This window comes from Pseudorca crassidens, chromosome 8 (genome assembly GCF_039906515.1).
Source record: "Pseudorca crassidens isolate mPseCra1 chromosome 8, mPseCra1.hap1, whole genome shotgun sequence".
In the NCBI taxonomy this organism is placed as follows: Eukaryota; Metazoa; Chordata; class Mammalia; order Artiodactyla; family Delphinidae; genus Pseudorca; species Pseudorca crassidens.
This window is the reverse complement of record NC_090303.1, coordinates 63314102-63336557: the sequence shown is the minus strand read 5'-3', so window position 1 is coordinate 63336557 and position 22456 is coordinate 63314102. Positions and strand designations below refer to the sequence as shown.

The window sequence follows — 22456 nt, the reverse complement described above, 5'->3', positions numbered from 1 at the left end:
CTGTATATGTGGGACATGAATATTCAGATTGCCAGAAAAGTAGCATATATACTGAGAGCAATTTAACTCTGCAGTGAACTCGCCCTACTGCAATCCATGCTCACCAAGCTACCACCCGGTGAGTACCTGAATTTCCCAAGTGCCTCTGGTAGGAGCCCCAGGCATTCCACTCAGTGGAGAGATCCAGCCTCTGTATTAATTGCCAATTGAGTCTGATTACTGAGTTTGGAGAAAACAAAGCCTGATGATTCCAGAATAAAATAATAAAACTTCATTTGCCTCTTCAGATACTGAACTCTGAACCACAGTGATCTGTACCCATTACCCACCCCCAGCTGGAGCAGATGTGGCAAAAAGCTTGTCCTGAGAAAGAGCCAGTCAGTTCCACTGTCACCTCATCAAACACAGCCCAAGGATGACTGTGTCAGAGAAGATGGTCAGCAGTGGGACCAGGGAGATGAAAAGGCAGAGCTGTGAGAGGCTCTTCCTCCTCAACACCCCTCAGGGACCACAAAGCCAAGGGGCGTGAAGAAATGATAGTAACAAATGATTCTCCTCATCCAGGAAGCAGATTTTCTACATAATTATCTGTATTTCACTGTATATGTATGGAAGACCTATGAAGTGCATAACTCTGGTTCCCTGTGAAGAGGGGAACTGGGTGATTGAGGGACAAGGATAGGTGAAAAATTCTTCATTGTATATTCTTTTACACTTTTAGGATTTTGAACCATATCAATGTATCACAGTAGGAAAAAACGATGTTTAAAAAGAAAAAGAATATTCTCTATCATACAAACTAAAAAGTTACAATAGCTAAAGGTATGATTGTGGCCCAGAAATAGCTAGATCACTGGAAAAGGATAAAAATTCTAGACCAAGACCCAAAAGTGTATACAAGAATTTGGTACATGATCAATGTCAGATTTTAAATGAGTGAGGAAAATACAGTTATTCAATAAAGGGTGTTGGAGAAACTGGCTAACCATGTGGAAAAAACCATTTAGATCCTTACTGTCATACTGAACACCACAATAAATTCCAGATGGATTTAAGATTGAAACATGAAAGCATTTATAAACACTGAAGAGAGCCTGCAGAAGCTTTTTAATATTTACTTCAAGTGGTGAAAATGGAAGGGGTTGATGTGAAATTATTACATTTTATTAAATATCTTTGCATTGTTTCACTTATACAACAAGAACATAATATTCTTTAAAATAAAAATTCTAATAGAGAATATTTTAAAGGATAAAAAAATAAAGCCATTAGAAGAGCAGGAGGAAAATACAGGTGAATATTTATATACTCTAGGGGAAAAATAAACAAGTCCAGGGGCAGGGAGAGACTTTTTAGCAAGTTACTCAAGACAGAATATATAAGAATTTACATAAGAATAAAGGGAGCCATAAAGGAGAAATGGAATGTATTTAACAACATAAAAGGTTTATATTTAAACAGATCAAAAATCACAACAACCGAAATTAAAATGCAAATAAACAGGCAGTATGCTTTCAACAATATGCAACCATAAAATTGTTAATATCTTTAATGTACAGAGATTTTAAATTAATAAGAAAAGGACAAATACCAATATCCTCAATATAAAAACAGGCAAATACACAAACAGGTAAATCACAAAAGAAAATATCCAAATAGTCAATAAACATTTGAAAGAATTTCAACCTTAATAGCAATCAAAGAAATTCACATTACAATTATAAAGTTCTATTTTTCTCCTATAAATTGGCAAAGATTATTTTTAAATAATACCCAATGTTGCTGAGTTTGCAGGAAATGGGGTACTCCTAGTGATGTAAAACCTTCCTTGAGGACAACTTGGTACTTATATCAAAGGCTGTAAAAATACACATAACCTTAAACCTAGAGATTCTTCTAGAAATTTATCCTAAGGAAACAATCATATTATTTAAGATTTAGCTACAAAAATAATTATTGCAGTCCCTCTTAGAACATCAAAAGATAGAAAATAATAGGGATTGATTACTAAATTAAGGCAAACCTATATAATGGAATATTACTTAGCTCTTAGGATGGATTAGACCCCAGTGTACTAAAATGGAAATCTGTTTGAAACCTAAGAAAACTGGTTCCATTAATATGAAAAGAAATCTGGTATCCACTAGAAAAATGGCTTTTCAACTAAAAATAAAATTCCAGGGAATAAAAGACAGAACCAAGATCATATGTGACAAGTAATCACACGCACACACTCTCTCAATTTTTTTTAATAGAAAAAATAAAAACAACTCAAATGTCATCAATGGGGAATGGTTAGATAAATATGGTATATTCACTCAATGAAACACTACACAGACATAAAAAATGATTTCTCTCTACGCATTAATATGGAAAAATTCCAAGGTGAAAAAAAGCAAGGAGCAGGGGCTTCACTGGTGGCGCAGTGGTTAAGAATCCGCCTGCCAATGCAGGGGACATGGGTTCGAGCCCTGGTCCAGGAGGATCCCACATACCGCAGAGCAACTAAGCCCATGCACCACAACTACTGAGCCTGCACTCTAGAGCCCGCGAGCCACACTACTGAACCCACATGCCACATCTACTGAAGCCCGTGCGCCTAGAGCCTGTGCTCCACAACAAGAGAAGCCACCGCAATGAGAAGCCCGCGTGCCGTAACGAAGAGTATAGCCCCTGCTCGCCACAACTAGAGAAAAGCCCATGCGCAGCAACGAAGACCCAAGGCAGCCAAAAATAAATTAATTAATTAAAAAAAAAGCAAGGAGCATAATAGTGTATATAGTACGTAGCATTATGTTATCTGTATATGTATATAATACATAATGTTATATATGTATGTATATAGTATTCTATATGCTATATACTATAAAGCGGAGAAAATAATATAACAATTGTATTTGCTTATATCTGCTTTAGGAAAAAAATCCACACATTTGAAGAATAAAAAAGAAACTAATTAATAACAGTGGTTAACTCTAAGTGGCTTGGGGGGAGGGGGATGTGAGGTTGGCAGGGATGGTCGGTACAACACATCTTAATGCATATTTTGTTTTAATTTTGAACCATGAGACTACTGCCTTTTTCCAAAAAAGTCAAATGAAAAATTTAAAAGAAGGGATCCGCGGAGTGGTAAGAATGAATTATGCAAATAAAATTATACCGTATAAAAATTCTGTAATGTTTCTGGGTGACTAACTAAACGAGAAGTCTCTTACCTCAGAGAAACAGGTAGATTGCTGTCACTACTTGCTTGCTCTATAGGAAGCTAAAGGAATCCAAACAACACATGCCACCTGAATGAGCAACGCATACCAAACACCTGTTGCCTGCTCACAACTGCAGGCTAAGCCTGATAAACAAAGCTTTGAATAACAACAGGCTCCGCCCAGCATCCAAACAGTCCCTGCAGCAGATAAACCATGAAAGTTTGCAAAGTGCTTCTGCCTACCTTCTCTCTTTAATCTAACCATCTCTTTGAGAAAGGTGCTAACAACAACGAAAAAACTGAAGCTCAGGGAGGTCAAATGCTATCCAAAGTCACACACCTAGTGCACCACACACAGGGACTGGAATCCAGATCTCCCAGCACCAAGTCTCTTCTCTTCGCATCCTACCGCCTGGACCTGCCTCCTGGTCACTTTCCACCTTGGACCCCAGAGTTGGGTTTATACTTGAATAGCCGAGCACAGTCTAGAGGGACTGTGGGAGTCCAGGGTGAGCCTCTCCTGCTTTCCTGCAGACCCATCTCCCACAGGCCCCAAGGAGACCGTTCTAACAACCTCTGAAGGAATTCAGTATCAGAAAATAGAAACCTATACTGGAGATGAAAATACTAACTCAAAATCAGCACTGACAAGCTATAAACTATATTTAATAAGATGTTCTGGTAAGTGAAGGACCCTGTTGTTTGCTTACCTGGAATCAAAGAATGTACCATCCAGAAGTGTGCCGTTGTAATGATACCTGAGAAAGTCCCCCGTTTGACTTTGCCGCTCACAGTTTTCAGGAACTACCTTATTCTCAATGGAAATGCCATCCTTGGGGTTATGGAGGTCCATTAATGCAACATCAAACACCAGAGATGCCTGCCCAGGAATGTCTTTCCCTAGAGTGGAATGAAGGAAGATGATGAAATCAGGACACAAGATTTAGGAAGTATCAATACTTTAACTACAATTCAACACCCACTACATTGGTGTTACACATTCCTTGAAGTTTCCCAGCCAAGGAAACAAATGTTCTTCCACATCTTGGGTGGTCCCCCATGGTGTCTAACCGTGCTATCTCACGTGGTGTCCAACCGAGGGCTGGCAGGTATAATTTGAAGCCTGACTTCCTCAGAAAAAGGAGCAAACCGATAATAATGACATGGAGAATACTGTGACCACATTTTCTATGCTTGTGCTTGCAAATCAAGGCTCTATGTGAGTGGTTATATACCCACATGCAAACCCAAATACATACCTCTGTGGGTTTCTGTTTGTATATAGATGCAAATCACAGACATTCCACAGCTTGGATCTGGTTCTGGAGAACACTACATAGACTTGTTCTTTGGAACTCACAGACAATTATTTTAAAATTTATTTTATTGAGTACAGTTGTTTTACAATGTTGTGTTAATTCCTCCTGTACAGCAAAGTGATTCAGTTATACATATATATATATATTCTTTTTTTTTAATAGTTCGTTCTTGGAGTATAATTGCTTTACAATGTTGTGTTAGTTTCTGCTGTATAACAAAGTGAATCAGTCACATGCATACATATATCCCCATATCCCCTCCCTCCCGAGCCTCCCTCCCATCCTCCCTATCCCACCCCTCTAGGTCACCTCAAAGCACCGAGCTGATCTCCCTGTGCTATGGGGCTGCTTCCCACTAGCTAACTATTTTACATTCAGTAGTGTATATATGTCGATGCTACTCTCACTTCACCCCAGCTTCCCCCTCCCACCCCGTGTCCATTCTTTATGTGTACATCTTTATTCCTGCCCTGCAACTAGGTTTATCAGTACCATTTTTTTTTTTTAGATTCCATATACATGCATTAGCATATGGTATTTGTTTTTCTCTTTCTGACTTACTTCACTCTGTATGACAGACTCTAGGTCCATCCACCTCACTACAAATAACTCAATTTTGTTTCTTTTTATGGCTGAGTAATATTCCATTGTATATATGTGCCACATCTTCTTTATCCATCCATCTGCCAATGGACACTTAGGTTACGTCCATGTCCTGGCTATTATAAATAGTGCTGCAGTGAACATTGTGGTACGTGTCTTTTTGAATTATGGTTTTCTCAGGGTATATGCCCAGTAATTGCTGGGTCATATGGTAGTTCTATTCTTAGTTTTTTAAGGAACCTCCATACTGTTTTCCATAGTGGTTGTATCAATTTACATTCCCACCAACAGTGCAAGAGGGTTCCCTTTTCACCACACCCTTTCCAGCATTTATTGTTTCTACATTTTTTGATAATTGCCATTCAGACTAGCGTGAGATGATAGCTCATTGTAGTTTTGATCTGCATTTCTCTAATAATTAGTGATGTTGAGCATCTTTTCATGTGTCCCTTGGCCATCTGTATGCCCTCCTTCGTGAAACGTCTACTTAGGTCTTCTGCCCATTTTTTAATTGGATTGTTTGTTTTTTTGATATTGAGCTCCATGAGCTGTTTGTATATTTCGGAGATTAATCTTTTGTCTGTTGTTTCATTTGCAAGTATTTTCTCCTATTCTAAGAAATCAAAGATGACAAAGAGATGGAGAAATATACCATGTTCTTGGATTGGAAGAATCAATATTGTAAAAATGACTATACTACCCAAAGCAATCTACAGATTCAATGTAATCCCTATCAAACTACCAGTGGCATTCTCCACAGAATTAGAACAAAAAATTTTACAATTCTTATGGACACACAAAAGACCCTGAACAGCCAAAGCAATCTTGAGAAAGAAAAACGGAGCTGGAGGAATCAGGCTCCCTGACCTCAAACTATACCACAAAGCTACAGTAATCAAGACAGTATGGTACTGGTACAAAAACAGAAATAAAGATCAATGGTACAGGATAGAATGCCCAGAGATAAACCCACGCATATATGGTCACCTAATTTACGACAAAGGAGGCAAGAACATACAATGGAGAAAAGACAGGCTCTTCAATACATGGTGCTGGGAAAACTGGACAGCTACATGTAAAAGAATGAAATTAGAACACTACCTAACACCATATACAAACGTATATATATTCTTTTTCATATTCTTTTCCATTATGCTTTATTACAGGACATTGACTATAGTTCCCTGTGCTACACTGTAAAACCCTGTTGTCCCTCCATTCCATACACAATAGTTTGTATCTGCTAATCCCAAACTCCCAATCCAACCCTCTACCACCCCACTTCCCCCTTGGCACCCACAAGTCTGTTCCCAATGTCTGGGAACTCACAACCAACTTTTTTTTTACATCTTCATTGGAGTATAATTGCTTTACAATGCTGTGTTAGTTTCTGCTGTATAACAAAGTGAATCAGCCATATGCATACATATATCCCCATATCCCCTCCCTCTTGCGTCTCCCTCCCACCCTCCATATACCACCCCTCTAGGTGGTCACAAAGCACCAAGCTGATCTCCCTGTGCTATGCAGCTGCTTCCCACTAGCTATCTATTTTACATTTGGTAGTGTATATATGTCCATGCTACTCTCTCACTTCGTCCCAGCTTACCCTTCCCCTCCATGTGTCCTCAAGCCCATTCTCTACATATGAGTCTTTATTCCTGTCTTGCCCCTAGGTTCTTCAGAACCTTTTTTTTGTTTTAGATTCCATATATATGTGTAAGCATACAGTATTAGTTTTTCTCTTTCTAACTTACTTCACTCTGTAGGACAGACTCTAGGTCCATCCACCTCACTACAAATAACTCAATTTCGTTTCTTTTTATGGCTGAGTAAAATTCCATTGTATATATGTGCCACATATTCTTTATCCATTCATCTGTCAATGGACAATTAGGTTGGTTCCATTTCCTGGCTATTGTAAATAGTGCTGTAATGAACATTGTGCTACATGACTCTTTTCGAATTATGCTTTTCTCAGGGTATATGCCCAGTAGTGGGATTGCTGGGTCGTATGGTAGTTCTATTTTTAGTTTTTTGAGGAACCTCCATACTGCTCTCTATAGTAGCTGTATCAATTTACATTCCCACCAACAGTGCAAGAGGGCTCCCTTTTCTCCACACCCTCTGCAGCATTTATTGTTTGTAGATTTTTTGATGATGGCCATTCTGACCGGTGTGAGGTGATGCCTCATTGTAGTTTTGATTTGCATTTCTCTAATGATTAGCAATGTTGAGCATCCTTTCATGTGTTTCTTGGCAATCTGTATATCTTCTTTGGAGAAATGTCTATTTATGTCTTCTGCCCATTTTTGGATTGGGTTGTTTATTTGATATTGAGCTGCATGAGCTGCTTGTATATTTTGGAGATTAATCCTTTGTCAGTTGCTTCGTTTGCAATACTTTCTCCCATTCTGAGGGTTGTCTTTTCCTTTTGTTAATGTTTTCTTTTGCCGTGCAAAAGTTTTTAAGTTTCATTAGGTCCCATTTGTTTATTTTTGTTTTTATTTCCATTTCTCTAGGAGGTGGATCAAAAAGGATCTTGCTGTGATTTATGTCATAGAGTGTTCTGTGTATGTTTTCCTCTAACAGTTTTATAGTGTCTGGCTTTACCTTTACGTTTTAATCCATTTTGAGTTTATTTTTGTGTATAGTGTTAGGGAGTGTTCTAATTTCATTCTTTTACATGCAGCTGTCCAGTTTTCCCAGCACCACTTATTGAAGACGCTGTCTTTTCTCCATTGGATATTCTTGCCTCCTTTATCAAAAATAAGGTGACCATATGTGCGTGGGTTTATCTCTGGGCTTTCTAGCCTGTTCCATTGATCTGTATTTCTGTTTGTGCCAGTACCATCCTGTCTTGATTACTGTAGCCCTGTAGTACAGTCTGAAGTCCAGGAGCCTGATTCCTCCAGCTCCGTTTTTCTTTCACAAGATGGCTTTGGCTATTCGAGGTCTTTTGTGTCTCCATACAAATTGTGAAATTTTTTGTTCTACTTCTGTGAAAAATGCCATTGGTAGCTTGATAAGGATTGCATTGAATCTGTAGATAGCTTTGGGGAGTATAGTCATTTTCACAATGTTGATTCTTCCAATGCAAGAACATGATATGTCTCTCCATCTGTTTGTATCATCTTTAATTTCTTTCATCAGTGTCATAGTTTTCTTCATACAGGGCTTTTTTCTCCTTAGGTAGGTTTATTCCTAGGTATTTTATTCTTTTTGTTGCAATGGTAAATGGGAGTGTTTCCTTAATTTCTCTTTCAGACTTTTCATATTAGTGTATAGGAATGCAAGAGATTTCTGTGCATTAATTTTGTATCCTGCTACTTTACCAAGTTCATTGATTAGCTCTAGTAGTTTTCTGGTAGCATCTTTGGGATTCCCTATGTATAGTATCATGTTATCTGCAAACAGTGACAGCTTTACTTCTTGTTTTCCAATTTGGATTCCTTTTATTTCTTTTTTTTTCTCTGCTTGCTGTGGCTAAAACTTCCAAAACTATGTTGAATGATAGTGGTGAGAGTGGGCAACCTTGTCTTGTTCCTGATCTTAGTGGATATGATTTCAGTTTTTCACCACTGAGAACGATGCTGGCTGTGGGTCTGTCATATATGGCCTTTATTATGTTGAGATAAGTTCCCTCTATGCCTACTTTCTGGAGGGTTTTTATCATAAATGGGTGTTGAATTTTGTGGAAAGCTTTTTCTGCATCTATTGAGATGATCATGTGGTTTGTATCCTTCAATTTGTTAATACGGTGTATCACATTGATTGATTTGCATATATTGAAGAGTCCTTGCATTCCTGGGATAAACCCTACTTGATCATGGTGTATGACCCTTTTAATGAGCTGCTGGATTCTGTTTGCTAGTATTTTGTTCAGAATTTTTCCATCTATGTTCATCAGTGATATTGGCCTGTAGTTTTCTTTTTTTGTGACATCTTTGTCTGGTTTCAGTATCAGGGTGATGGTGGAATGAGTTTGGGACTGTTCCTCCCTCTGCTATATTTTTGAAGACTTTGAGAACTCTGTGAAGCCTGTGAAGCCATCTGGTCCTGGGCTTTTGTTTGTTGGAAGATTTTTAATCAGAGTTTCAATTTCAATGCTTGTGATTGGTCTGTTTATATTTTCTACTTCTTCCTGGTTCAGTCTCGGAAGGTTGTGCTTTTCGAAGAATTTGTCCATTTTATTGGCATAGAGTTGCTTGTAGTAATCTCTCATGTCCCTTTGTGTTTCTGCAGTGTCAGTTGTTACTTCTCCTTTTTCATTTCTAATCCTGTTGATTTGAGTCTTCTCCCTTTTTTTCTTGATAAGTCTGGCTAATGGTTTATCAATTTTGTTTATCTTCTCAAAGAACTAGCTTTTATTGATCTTTGCTATCGTTTCCTTCTTTTTCCTTTATTTCTGATCTGATCTTTATGATTTCTTTCCTTCTGCTAACTTTGGGGTTTTTTTGGTGTTCTTCTTTCTCTAATTGCTTTAGGTGTAAGGTTAGGTTGTTTTTTTGAGATGTTTCTTGCTTCTTGCAGTAGGATTGTATTGCTATAAACTTCCCTCTTAGAACTGCTTTTGTTGCATCTCATAGGTTTGGGGTTGTCATGTTTTCATTGTCATTTGTTTCTACATGTTTTTTGATTTCCTCTTTGATTTCTTCAGTGATTTCTTGGTTATTTAGTACCATATTGTTTAGCCTCCATGTGTTTGTATTTTTTACAGTTTTTTTCTTGTAACTGATATCTAGTCTCAGTGTTGTGGTTGGAAAAGATACTCGATACAATTTCAATTTTCTTAAATTTACCAAGGCTTGATTTATGACCCAAGATATGATCTATCCTGGAGAATGTTCCATGAGCACTGAGAAGAAAGTGTATTCTGTTGTTTTTGGATGGAATGTCCTATAAATATCAATTAAGTCCATCTTGTTTAATGTGTCATTTAAAGCTTGTGTTTCCTTATTTATTTTCATTTGGATGATCTGTCCATTGGTGAAAGTGGGGTGTTAAACTCCCCTACTATTATTGTGCTACTGTCGATTTCTCCTTTAATGGCTGTTAGCATTTGCCTTATATATTGAGGTGCTCCTATGTTGGGTGCATAAATATTTACAATTGTTTTATCTTCTTGTTGGATTGATCCCTTAATCATTCTGTAGTGTCCTTCTCTGTCTCTTGTAATAGTCTTTATTTTAAAGTCTATTTTATCTGATATGAGAATTGCTTATCCAACTTTCTTTTGATTTCCATTTGCATGGAATATCTTTTTCCATCCCCTCACTTTCAGTCTGTATGTGTCCCTAGGTCTGAAGTGGGTCTCTTGTAGACAGCATATATACGGGCCTTGTTTTTGTATCCATTCAGCCAGCCTGTGTCTTTTGTCTCAAGCATTTAATCCATTTACATTTAAGGTAATTATCAATATGTATGTTCCCATTACCATTTTCTTAATTGTTTTGGGTTTGTTATTGTAGGTCTTTTCCTTCTCGTGTTTCCTGACTAGAGAAGTTCCTTTAGCATTTTTTGTAAAGCTGGTTTGGTGGTGCTGAATACTCTTAACTTTTGCTTGTCTGTAAAGGTTTTAATTTCTCCGTCAAATCTGAATGAGATCCTTGATGGGTAGAGTAATCTTGGTTGTAGGTTCTTCCTTTTCATCACTTTAAATATGTCCTGCCACTCCCTTCTGTCTTGCAGAGTTTCTGCTGAAAGATCAGCTGTTAACCTTATGGGGATTCCCTTGTATGTTATTTGTTGCTTTTCCCTTGCTGCTTTTAATATTTTTTCTTTGTATTTAATGTTTGATAGTTTGATTAATATGTGTCTTGGCGTGTTTCTCCTTGGATTTATCCTATATGGGACCCTCTGTGCTTCCTGGAGTTGATGGGCTATTTTCTTTCCCATGTTAGGGAAGTTTTCAACTATAATCTCTTCAAATATTTTCTCAGTCCCTTTCTTTTTCTCTTCTTCTTCTAGGACCCCTATAATTCAAGTGTTTGTGCACTTAATGCTGTCCCAGAGGTCTCTGAGACTGTTCTCAATTCTTTTCATTCTTTTTTCTCTATTCTGCTCTGCAGTAGTTATTTCCACTATTTTATCTTCCAGGTCACTTATCCGTTCTTCTGCCTCAGTTATTCTGCTATTGATTCCCTCTAGAGAATTTTTAATTTCATTTATTGTGTTGTTCATCATTGTTTGTTTGCTCTTTATTTCTTCTAGGTCTTTGTTAAATGTTTCTTGTATTTTCTACATTCTAGTTCCAAGATTTTGGATCATCTTTACTATCATTACTCTGAATTCCTTTTCAGGTAGACTGCCTATTTCCTCTTCATTTGTTTGGTCTAATGGGTTTTTACTTTGCTCCTTCATCTGCTGCATATTTCTCTGTCTTCTCATTTTGCTTGACTTACTGTGTTTGGGGTCTCCTTTTCGCAGGCTGCAGGTTCGTAGTTCCTGTTGTTTTTGGTGGCTGTCCCCAGTGGGTGAGGTTGGTTCACTGAGTTGTGAGGCTTCCTGATGGAGGGGACTGGTGCCTGTGTTCTGGTGCATAAGGCTGGATCTTGTCTTTTAGGTGGGCAGGACCACGTCCGGTGGTGTGTTTTAGGGTGTCTGTGAACTTATTATGATTTTAGGCAGCCTCTCTGCTAATGGGTGGGGTTGTGTTCCTGTCTTTCTAGTTGTTTGGCATGGGGTGTCCAGCACTGGAGGTTGCTGGTCGTTGAGTGGAGCTGGGTCTTAGCATTGAGATGGAGATCTCTGGGAGAGCTGTTGCCGATTGATATTACGTGGGGCCTGGAGGTCTCTGGTAATCCAGTGTCCTGAACTAGGCTCTCCCACCTCAGAGGCTCCAGCCTGACACCCGGCTGGAGCACCAAGACCCTGTCAGCCGCACAGCTCTTTTTCTAGTTTCTGTCCTTTTTCCACACATATAGGTTTTTTCCTTCATATCATTCAGTCTTGCTAAAGTTGTGGGGTCATCTCAGAGATCAATCTGAGTCCCTGTTAATGTTGGAGGGTCTCCTACAGAGGCAGGGGGTGGCTGTGGCTTATTGTGGGGACAAGGACACTGGCAGCAGTAGTTCTGGGAAGTACTCCTTGGTGTGAGCTCTACCAGAGTCCCTCACAACCAACTTTTTTTAAAATAAATTTATTTATTTTATTTTATTTATTTTTGGCTTGTTGGGTCTTCGTTGCTCTGTGTAGGCTTTCTCTAGTTGCGGCGAGTGGGGGCTACTCTTCGTTGCAGTGCGCAGGCTTCTCATTGCAGCGGCTTCTCTTGTTGCACAGCACGGGCTCTAGGCACATGGGCTTCAGTAGTTGTGGCACGCGGGCTCCGTAGTTGTGGCTCACAGGATCTCGAGTGCAGGCTCAGTAGTTGTGGTGCACGGGCTTAGCTGCTCTGTGGTATGTGGGATCTTCCCGGACCAGGGCTCGAACCCGTGTCCCCTGCACTGGCGGGCAGATTCTTAACCACTGCGCCACCAGGGAAGTTCCCCAATTTTTAAAGAGACAAAAATTCAATCCTTTAAGTTCATCCAAAACAAGATATAAGTAAAACTAAAGTTAGCTGAGATAAGAGGGGAAAAAATGGCACCCACAATCCAAAACATAAATAGTCCTCCAATCATTTCTATTTCACTTCAGGATGGTATTGCTTCTCATGGATACTCCTAACAGTGAGGATTTATTGAATATGTGCCACACGATAATCCACATGAAGAGATTATGGGGCACTAGCTCTTCCTGCAAAGATCAACATCAACCAATAAGTAACTCTAAATCCAGGACTCTGGGATAGAAGGAAGTTAGTTACCTGACAAACCACTTACCTCAACACTCTTACTTGCCATTTGTTATGTCATGCAAAGGAGAAGGCCTAGACAAGTGAACCACAGGGCATGCCAAGACTGTGCTCCTTCAACTGGCTCTTTGGCAGAGCCCACCCCTCTGTCTCCTTCCCCTCAGAGGAATGGTGAAATCTGCTGAAAGCAGGCTGCTGAGTCAGCCTCTGGATCGCCAGGTGTGGTTAATCCCTGAAATGCAGGTGTGGGTGTGGGAGGATGTGTGATAGAATATTAATCTTTTTTATTTTTCTGTATCTTTTAATTTAATAGAAAACAGAAAGCCTTACGGTAACCCCAGGGTTTAAATTTTTCTAGCATTATTATGTACTACCTGAATATTTGCTTCTTTTTATAACAACTTTATTGAGATATAATTCCCATACTATACAATTCACCTGTTTAAATTTATACCTGGATAGCTGAGCACAGTGTCAAAGTATAAAGCATTTAAAAATAACTATTTTAAATAAACTATTTATTTAAAATATTTAAATTATTTATTATTTATTTTAAATAAACTATGTATTTAAAATATTTAAATTATTTATTATTTATTTAAAATAAATAAATAACATTCATCACATCGGGCTAGGCATCTAGCTTTACTTCGTACCTCATATGCATGTGGATGATGATAAAAGGATTTGGGAGACAAGGAGAATGAACTTCCATTAGCCAAGGATGAGAGAGTTTGAGTAGTGATAAGAATAATAACATATCTTGGGGAGGGGAGAATTAAGATATATTTGCGGCAGTTACTTTCAAGCTTTATTTTTCCTTTAGCAGGTTTTTAAAGAAACTGTCTGCAGATTCCCAGTAATAAAAGTGGAGGTCGACAGGAGAGAAGGCTCCCCTCTCCTCCTGCTCTGTAGACCTAGAACTCTCAGAAAACATAGCTTGGAAAACATTATATTAGGGGGTTATTAGAAGTCAGGTATCACTGTCAGTAAACTTCTTAAATAGCATCACATTTTCTTTTTTTTTCTCTTTCTTTTCTTTTTTTTTTTTTTTGGCCACACGGCTTGTGGGATCTTAGTTCCCCGACCAGGGATGGGACCCACGCCCCTGCACTGGAAACATGGAGTCTTAACCACTGGACCACCAGGGAAGTCCCGAGATGTCTTACTTAAGAACAACAGTGAGGGTCAGATGAATTGGGAGATTGGGATTGACATATATACACTATTGATACTATATATAAAATAGATAACTAATGAGAACCTACTGTATAGCACAGGGAACTCTACTCAATACTCTGTGGTAACCTAAATGGGAAGGAAATCCAAAAGAGAAGGGATATATGTATACGCATAGCTGATTCACTTTGCTGTACAGTAGAAGCTAACACAACATTGTAAAGTAACTAGACGCAAATAAAATTTTTTTAAATAAAATAGTGTTAGGTGGAAAGAAAAAGAACAACAATGACCATTAATAGGTGGAGATTTCTGCAACTTACTCATCAGACAGCAAATGATCTAGACTAGCACCGTCCAAATAGAACTTTCTGCAGTGATGGAAACGCTCTGTATCTGCCCTGTCCAGTATAGCAGCCCTTGGCAACAAGCAGCTCTGAAGTACATGAACTGTGGCAGTGTGACCGAGGTACAGTATTTAAAGTTTTATTTAACCTAATGTAAATGTAAATAGCTATATGTAGCTAGTGGCTACCATACTGGACACTGCACGTCTAGACCAAAAGCTCTGGTGGGTTTCACACGATATGTTAAATTAACCACTGCAAAAGAAATCAAGACAGATGAGAGTGGCTCAAAGAATGAGAAGGACTTACCATCTCCATCTTCTCCATAGGCCAGAAAAGGAGGTATGGTGATGATGCGCTTTTCTCCCACACACATCCCCAGCAGCCCTTTGTCCATTCCAGGAATCAGCCAGCCAATTCCCACATATGTGTCATATGTTTTCATGCGATTGTGACTGAAAACCAATGAGAAATGGGAAAAGTTCCATACCATGAGGGCATTTCCAATTCATCCTTCAAAAGGTTTTTGTTACCCAAAATTCAGCTACCAATGAACTCATACCCATCCCTGGAGAAAAAGCATGTATACATCTTTGTTCCCAATCACAGAGCAGTTGGGAATGAATCCCTTTTCTGATTTCTCCATGGGCATAAAAAAGCGGATGAGAGAGAAAGAACTAAGGGGCATTTCAATGATACTACCATGAATGGCGGGACTTACCTCGAATCAAACAGTGTCCCATCCAAGAACGTTCCATTGTAGTGGTACCTAACAAAATCAGACACCTGGATGGTCCGAGGGCAACTGGGGGGCTTGAAGTAAGTGTGAATCTGAACCTGATCTTCCGAATTCCAAATATCCATCAGAAGTACATCAAAATGAAGCACTGAATCTGGGGGAATCACACCAGCTAGAAAATAAAGAGAGTTCACACTGAGAAGCTGCTGCCTTTTGGGCCAGACAAATAAACACCTAGGATGCTGCCAAGGTGAATGGAAGCCAAAAGGGCTCAAGAGGTCACATACAATTCCAAAATGAACCACATTCCTTCCTTTTTTCCAAATGAAAAACAAATTTTTTTGCCGCACCCTGTGGCTTGCGGGATCTCAGTTCCCTGACCAGGGATTGAACCCAGGCCATGGAATTGAAAGCCCAGGATCCTAACCACTAGGCCACCAGGGAACTCCCTCCAAATGAAATTTAAAGAAAAGAGAAAAAACACAAAAATTTCCTCTCAGCAAGGATAACATTCAGTACACCTGTGTTAATAACACTTCTTTCATATCTAGAATAAATAAACTCTTAAGATGAGATTTTAGCTGTGTGTGTGTGTGTGTGCTCACAGCTTCTCATTTTCCCCTACCCGAAGCTTCCGAAGACTCTAGTCTGCCTGACTGAAGAGCCTGCAAATGTTCTGGTGGTTTCGGCAGATGTGTTTACAAGCACAGAACAAACACTTACAAACTCCTTCACTTCCATAGGCCAGCTTTGAGGGGATCTTCACAAAACGCCTCTCATTTACACACATCCCGACCAGAGCTTGGTCCATTCCTGCAATCAGTTGTCCTTTTCCCACAAACACGTTGAAAGTGGAGTCTCTGTCATAGCTGAAGACCCAAAAGGTAGGGAGAGAGAAGGAAAAGTATGAATAATCCTTCCCTTAATGAAACTAACCTGTAAAAATGTACCCATGGACAGAGTGAGGTCACTGCAAAGTAAAAAGCCCACAGAGAGGGCTTCCCTGGTGGCGCAGTGGTTGAGAGTCCGCCTGCTGGTGCAGGGAACACGGGTTTGTGCCCCCGTCCGGGACGATCCCACATGCTGCGGAGCGGCTGGGCCCGTGAGCCATGGCCGCTGGGCTTGCACATCCGGAGTCTGTGCTCCGCAACGGGAGAGGCCACAACAGTGAAAGGCCCGCGTACAGCAAAAAAAAGCCCACAGAGGAGTTACTGATGCAGGAAATATCTTCATTGGACAGTACTTGCAGGGTTGGAATTTTTTAATTACCTTGAATATTGCCAGCAAATCTAGTCAGATAAGCATCAGCATAACTCTCTCTAGAGAAAAATATATGTTGTTTGTTGTGAAATATCCACCAATTCTTCCATTAAAAAAAAAAAGTTTACTCCATTTCCACGTGATTGGTACCTAACAGCAATATCACAGATACTCATGCGCAAATTAACACTAATTTTCTTTTTTTTTCTTTTAAGTCAATAAGTTAAACAAAGAGGCAGCGTGGTATAGCAGGAAGTGCACTTAAACTCTCTTAATCTCAGTTTCCTCCACTGCAAAATGTGAGTGATGGTAATAGCCATCACAAGATCTGTACCATATAACGATGTGAAAAGTACTCTGAAAACCTAAGGGTTATGCCAATATTACCATACATAATTATTGCAGGTGATAGAAAGTCTGATGTGGTCTTGAAATCACTAATACATGTGTTTTAAAGGCTGACTGGTGATGGCCTTAAGTAGGAAAATAAATAATGGAATCATGGCTATGATCCAAGCTCTCATCCTCTTCCATGTCAAACTTAGCAACAGCAAGGGGGTGCCAATTAGGATACTATGCTAGGGGCTTTGGGGGATATAAAAAAGTCCAAGGCATGGACTCTGCCTACAAGTACCTTACATACTGGCAGAGACACCTACAGAGTTTTAGACACTGTGTTTAAGAAAATGACTACAGAGCTTGGTTTATAATAACTAAACACTGGAAATAACTTACAAGTTCAAGAGTATGGCACTGATTACATATAAGGCAAGGACATATAATAAAATGCTCTATGGCCATTTAAAAATAACAGATTTCTGCTATAGGGATGTAATGTATAGCATTACTATACATGACTATAGTTAATAATACTGTACAGTGAATATAGTTAATGGTGACTATAGTTAATAATATTGTGTTGCAGGGCTCCCCTGGTGGCACAGTGGTTAAGATTCTGCCTGCCAATGCAGGGGACACAGGTTCAAGCCCTGGTCCGGGAAGATCCCACATGCTGCGGAGCAACTAAGTCCGTGCGCCACAACTACTGAGCCTGCGCTCTAGAGCCCACGAGCCACAACTACTGAGCCCAAGTGCCACAACTACTGAAGCCCATGTACCTAGAGCCCGTGCTCTGCAACAAGAGAAGCCACCGCAATGAGAAGCCTGCACACGGCAAGGAAGAGTAGTCCCCGCTCGCCGCAACTAGAGAAAGCTTGCGCACAGCAACGAAGACCCAACACAGCCAAAGATAAAAATAAATAAATTGGGCTTCCCTGGTGGCGCAGTGGTTGAGAGTCTGCCTGCTGATGCAGGGGACGCAGGTTCGTGCCCCGGTCCGGGAAGATCCCACATGCCGCGGAGCGGCTGGGCCCGTGGGCCGTGGCCGCTGAGCCTGCGCGTCCGGAGCCTGTGCTCCGCAACGGGAGAGGCCACAATAGTGAGAGGCCCGCGTACCACAAAAAAAAAAAAAAAAAAAAACTAAAAATAGAACTACCGTATGACCCAGCAATCCCACTACTGGGCATATACCCTGAGAAAACCATAATTCAAAGAGTCGTGTACCACAATGTTCATTGCAGCTCTGTTTACAACAGCCAGGACATGGAAGCAACCTAAGTGTCCATCGACAGATGAATGGATAAAAAAGATGTGGCACATATATACAATGGAATATTACTCAGCCATAAGAAGAAATGAAATTGAGTTATTTGTAGTGAGGTGGATGGACCTAGATCTGTCATACAGAGCAAAGTAAGTCAGAAAGAGAAAAACAAATACCGTATGCTAACACATATATATAGAATCTAAAACAAAACAAAAAAATGGTTATAAAGAACCTAGAGGCAGGACAGGAATAAAGATGCAGACCTACTAGAGAATGGACTTGAGGACACGGGGAGGGGGAAGGGTAAGCTGGGACGAAGTGAGAGAGTGGCATGGACATATATACACTACCAAATGTAAAATAGATAGCTAGTGGGAAGCAGCCACATAGCACAGGGAGATCAACTTGGTGCTTTGTGACCACCTAGAGGGGTAGGATAGGGAGGGTGGGAGGGAAGGAGACGCAAGACGGAAGAGATATGGGGATATATGTATATGTATAGCTGATTCACTTTGTTATAAAGCAGAAACTAACACACCATTGTAAAGCAATTATACTCCAATAAAGATGTTAAAGAAAAAAGAATCCACCTGCCAATGCAGGGGATACGGGTTCGAGACCTGGCTAGGGAAGATCCCACATGCTGCAGAGCAACTAAGCCCATGCGCCACAACCACTGAGCCTGCGCTTTAGAGCCCGTGAGCCACAGCTACTGAAGCCCACGTGCCTAGAGCCTGTCCTCCACAGCAAGAGAAGCCACCACAATGAGAAGCCCACGAACTGCAAGGAAGAGTAGCCCCCACTCGCCACAACTAGAGAAAGCCCGCACGCAGCAGTGAAGACCCAACAAAGCCAAAAAAAAAAAAAGTTACCACCACAAGAAAAAAATATTTTGTAACTATGCATGGTGATGGATGTTAACTACGCTTATTGCGGTGATCATTTTGCAATATATACAAATATCAAATCATTATGTTGTACACCTAAAACTAATATAATACTATATGTCAATTATACCTCAATAAAAAAAATTTTAACATTTCTATTCATTGGCACTAGAAGGACATACACATGAAGAGAAAACTGTAGGTTACAGTGCCACATATAAAATAATCTCATTTTGAACTTATATATATAGATACATGTGAAAAATCCACAAGGTGACACGTGAAAATATTACCAATAGTAATCTATGGGTAGGAGATTTCAGGTGACGATTTGTCTTCTCTTTAATTCTCTCTTAATTTCAAAATGATCATGGAATACATGTTCACAGGTTTCACTTCATGGATTCGACAAGCTGGAAATTGAAAATATTTTTTCAAATTTCAGATAGTTCCAAAAAGCAAAAACCTGAATTTGCTGAACACCGGCAACTATTTACATAGCATTTACATTGTATTCGGTATCAGAAGTAATCTAGTGATGATTTAAAGTATACAGGAGGATGTGCCTTGGTTATATGCAAATACTACACCGTTTTATATAAGGGACTTGAGTATCTGAAGACTTTGGTATCCAAAGGGGTCCTGGAACCAATCCCCCATGGATACCAAGAGACGACTGTACTTATGTAATAAAATGTTAAGGGCTGTTGGAATTTACCTGCCCTTCACTTGGTAAATTACTTCTACATTTTCCTCATTTTCCTTAATGAACAGCTTGGGAGAGCAGCACAGTCCACCTCACCATCTGTCAGGTCATCTTCCTCAGACCTGCCCTCTCCTTCCCTTTCTCCTCCTAGTTTTAGAGTCCATTTCACAGCCTTCCTTTCTCCAAGGTCAGTGAACAGAAAGCAAATGTCCAAGTTCTGGCTGACAAGCCAGAGAACAAAAGCACATAATCAGCTTTGTGCCGAAGTCGGCTCTACGACTCCACCCTCTGTCTCCGGGGGACCGAAACCCACCCTGGGGAATGCCAGCTCTTCAGTTTCACTTGGCTGGGGCTTTGCCACACCCTGAACCATCATCAAACTGGAGGATTTATGGACCAGAATTCAGGCTTCGAAGACTTCCCAGGCACGGAACTTTCTATTTTTCATCCACAGAACCCAAATTTAATGAGAGTTTTTAATAATAACTACTATTTAGAGAGCGTTTATTATGTGTCAGGCACAGGGGTAACCTAAGCTTTTCTATACGCTATCTCATTTAATCCTCATACAACACCTGAAGGTAAGTGCTGATACTCAGGCTCCTGGGAGGTGAAAAAATTTCCCAAGCTCACAAAGTTAGCCAAATGGGAAGAAAAGCTAGAACCCAGGACTATCTGACTCTTATCCTCCATGCACAGGGCCTCCCTAGATGATGTATAAAAACTGGTATGGCCTCGCAGCATTAATTTATGCATTTGATGACTGCCTAAGCAACATGCTAGAAACAAAAAACACCTTTCCGAAAGAAAATGTATAATTTACATACATGAGAAACTAACAAGCAAGGCCAGTTTTGTCTACAGCTGAAAACTCTGACCATCTGGAAAAATAAATTTGTTCTCAGCAAGTCTGTGCTGGTCAGTACTACTGGAACAAATTCATACGCAGGGTCCAGCCAGGAGCTGGTCATGAAAATTATTTCTGCAAGTGCTGGAATTAGCCCTTATTCAGCCTGTCCCAGTATTGGGCTGATTTGCAGATGTCCCAATCGAGGTCCTGCAGGAAAGAGATGATAGGCACAAACTAGGCAGCTCCAGGACACTTTAATAAAGGGGCCGTGTGCAGGGTGCAGAGAAACAATTAAGGGACAATGCAGTACCTCTGGGGACAAGAAGGGAGTGCTGTTGTCACACCCAGACCTGAAGCATCCAGGAACAGAGAGGGAGCTCAGAGCACCTGACAGAAGCTAAGCTAGGACCTTTGGTCTAGGGACACAGCCCATGTGATGACTCTATAGGCAGGGAGCCAGAGGAATAAATATCTCCACCACACTCTCCTCCCTCCCTCTGATCTCCTGCTGAGGCCCCATGGCTGAACCTAGCCACAAGCCGGACTACAAGAGGGTCACTGATATAACCCGTACTATGCACAGGTAGTCCATATAGGTCAACCTCCCAGAGTAAAAAGCAAGTGGAACAGGGGTAGAGTGGACCTAGAAAGGCAAATGGAAATTATCCAGCACATCCAACACCCCCTTTCCTCTCCACCAGCTTTTTTCTCCCCTGCTCATTCACTGCTGTAGACCCTTTGATTGCTGCCCCTGACACTTCTACCTTCCTCTGCCCCAAGGGGGGTATGGGAGGCGGCTGCAGCACCCTCCAGCGATGCTCTTCCAGCCGATCAGCTCAAGGACCACTACGACAGGAGACATCACGTAACACCCATCATATTCAACTCACTCAAATTCAACTCACTCATCTGCTACAAACAAGCATACACTGTCTTGCGCTTATTCCTCAGGATAGGTAACTACCCCTGTGGCTGCATTCTTAAAGCATAAATACTGTGGCTCTACTTCTAAATGCAGGTTTCAACCTGCAGTGAGGATGAACTTTAAAAAGAACATACGGCAAACTGAACACACTCACTTCTCTAGAGCCCCCAAAGCCCATTCCTAGCCAAGCTCCTAAGCTCTTTTTTAAAAAAGGACTGAGAAAACCAGAGCAGAGACCCTTGCTGTCAAGAGATGGCAACATTTTGGAAGATGGAAAGGGAACGGAGGGGCAGAAACTGACCTAGAAGGGAAGAAACAGAATCTAGGTGTATGCAAAAGAGGATCTGGTCAAGGGTGGACGCCATGTGCCTCCTAGAGCCTGCGGAGGCCGCAGGGCAGAAGGAAACCTGGAGCATCAAAGTCCGAATTCAGAACAGCTACACCTCATCCCGGAGCCCCTTCCCCACTCTTAGCAGCTTGGTAACTATAATTCTAAGCTTTATGGAATTATTTAACTGCTTTTAAAACTCTGTGCATCTGTATTGTTTTAAAAATTAAATTAATTTTAAAACATTTTGCCAAAAATTGACATGCATGTATACTACTTGTTGCTGAGATTCTTCTGATCTCAGAGCCAGAAATGAAGTTAAAATGGCCATTACAAAGGGGAGAGAGAATGGCCCTATGGTTAGCAGAGCTGAAGTTCTGATCAACTATGAAAGGAAAAGACAGCTTGCTCTAAATGCCAATTTTAGGTTCAGTTTAGACAAATAATAACCGAATACATTACTCCCCCTTGCACCTTTATTGAGGTATAATGGACAAATAAAAAGTGCGTATATTTAAGGTGTATAACTTGATGTTTTGATACATCGTGAAATAATTGTCACAATGAAGCTAATTAACATATCCATCACCTCACATAGTTACCATTTTCTTTTTCTTTTTGTAGTAAGGACACTTAAGAATTACATTCTTAGCAAATGTCAAGTATACAATACAGTATTATTAACTATATTCACATTGCTGTACATT

General features: G+C 40.3%; 1 protein-coding gene across 1 annotated transcript in view; it reads right to left on the bottom strand.

Annotated features, from left to right (window-relative positions):
• The window catches only part of FKBP9 (FKBP prolyl isomerase 9), a 50290-nt gene that overhangs the window by 20376 nt on the left and 7458 nt on the right, over nucleotides 1–22456 (bottom strand). The window contains exons 2-5 of the mRNA XM_067746683.1: nucleotides 15911–16056; nucleotides 15170–15359; nucleotides 14758–14903; nucleotides 3916–4105 (exon numbers count right to left, since the gene is read on the bottom strand). Coding sequence (XP_067602784.1) covers nucleotides 3916–4105; nucleotides 14758–14903; nucleotides 15170–15359; nucleotides 15911–16056 — 672 coding nt within the window. The remainder of the gene's footprint in view (nucleotides 1–3915; nucleotides 4106–14757; nucleotides 14904–15169; nucleotides 15360–15910; nucleotides 16057–22456) is intronic.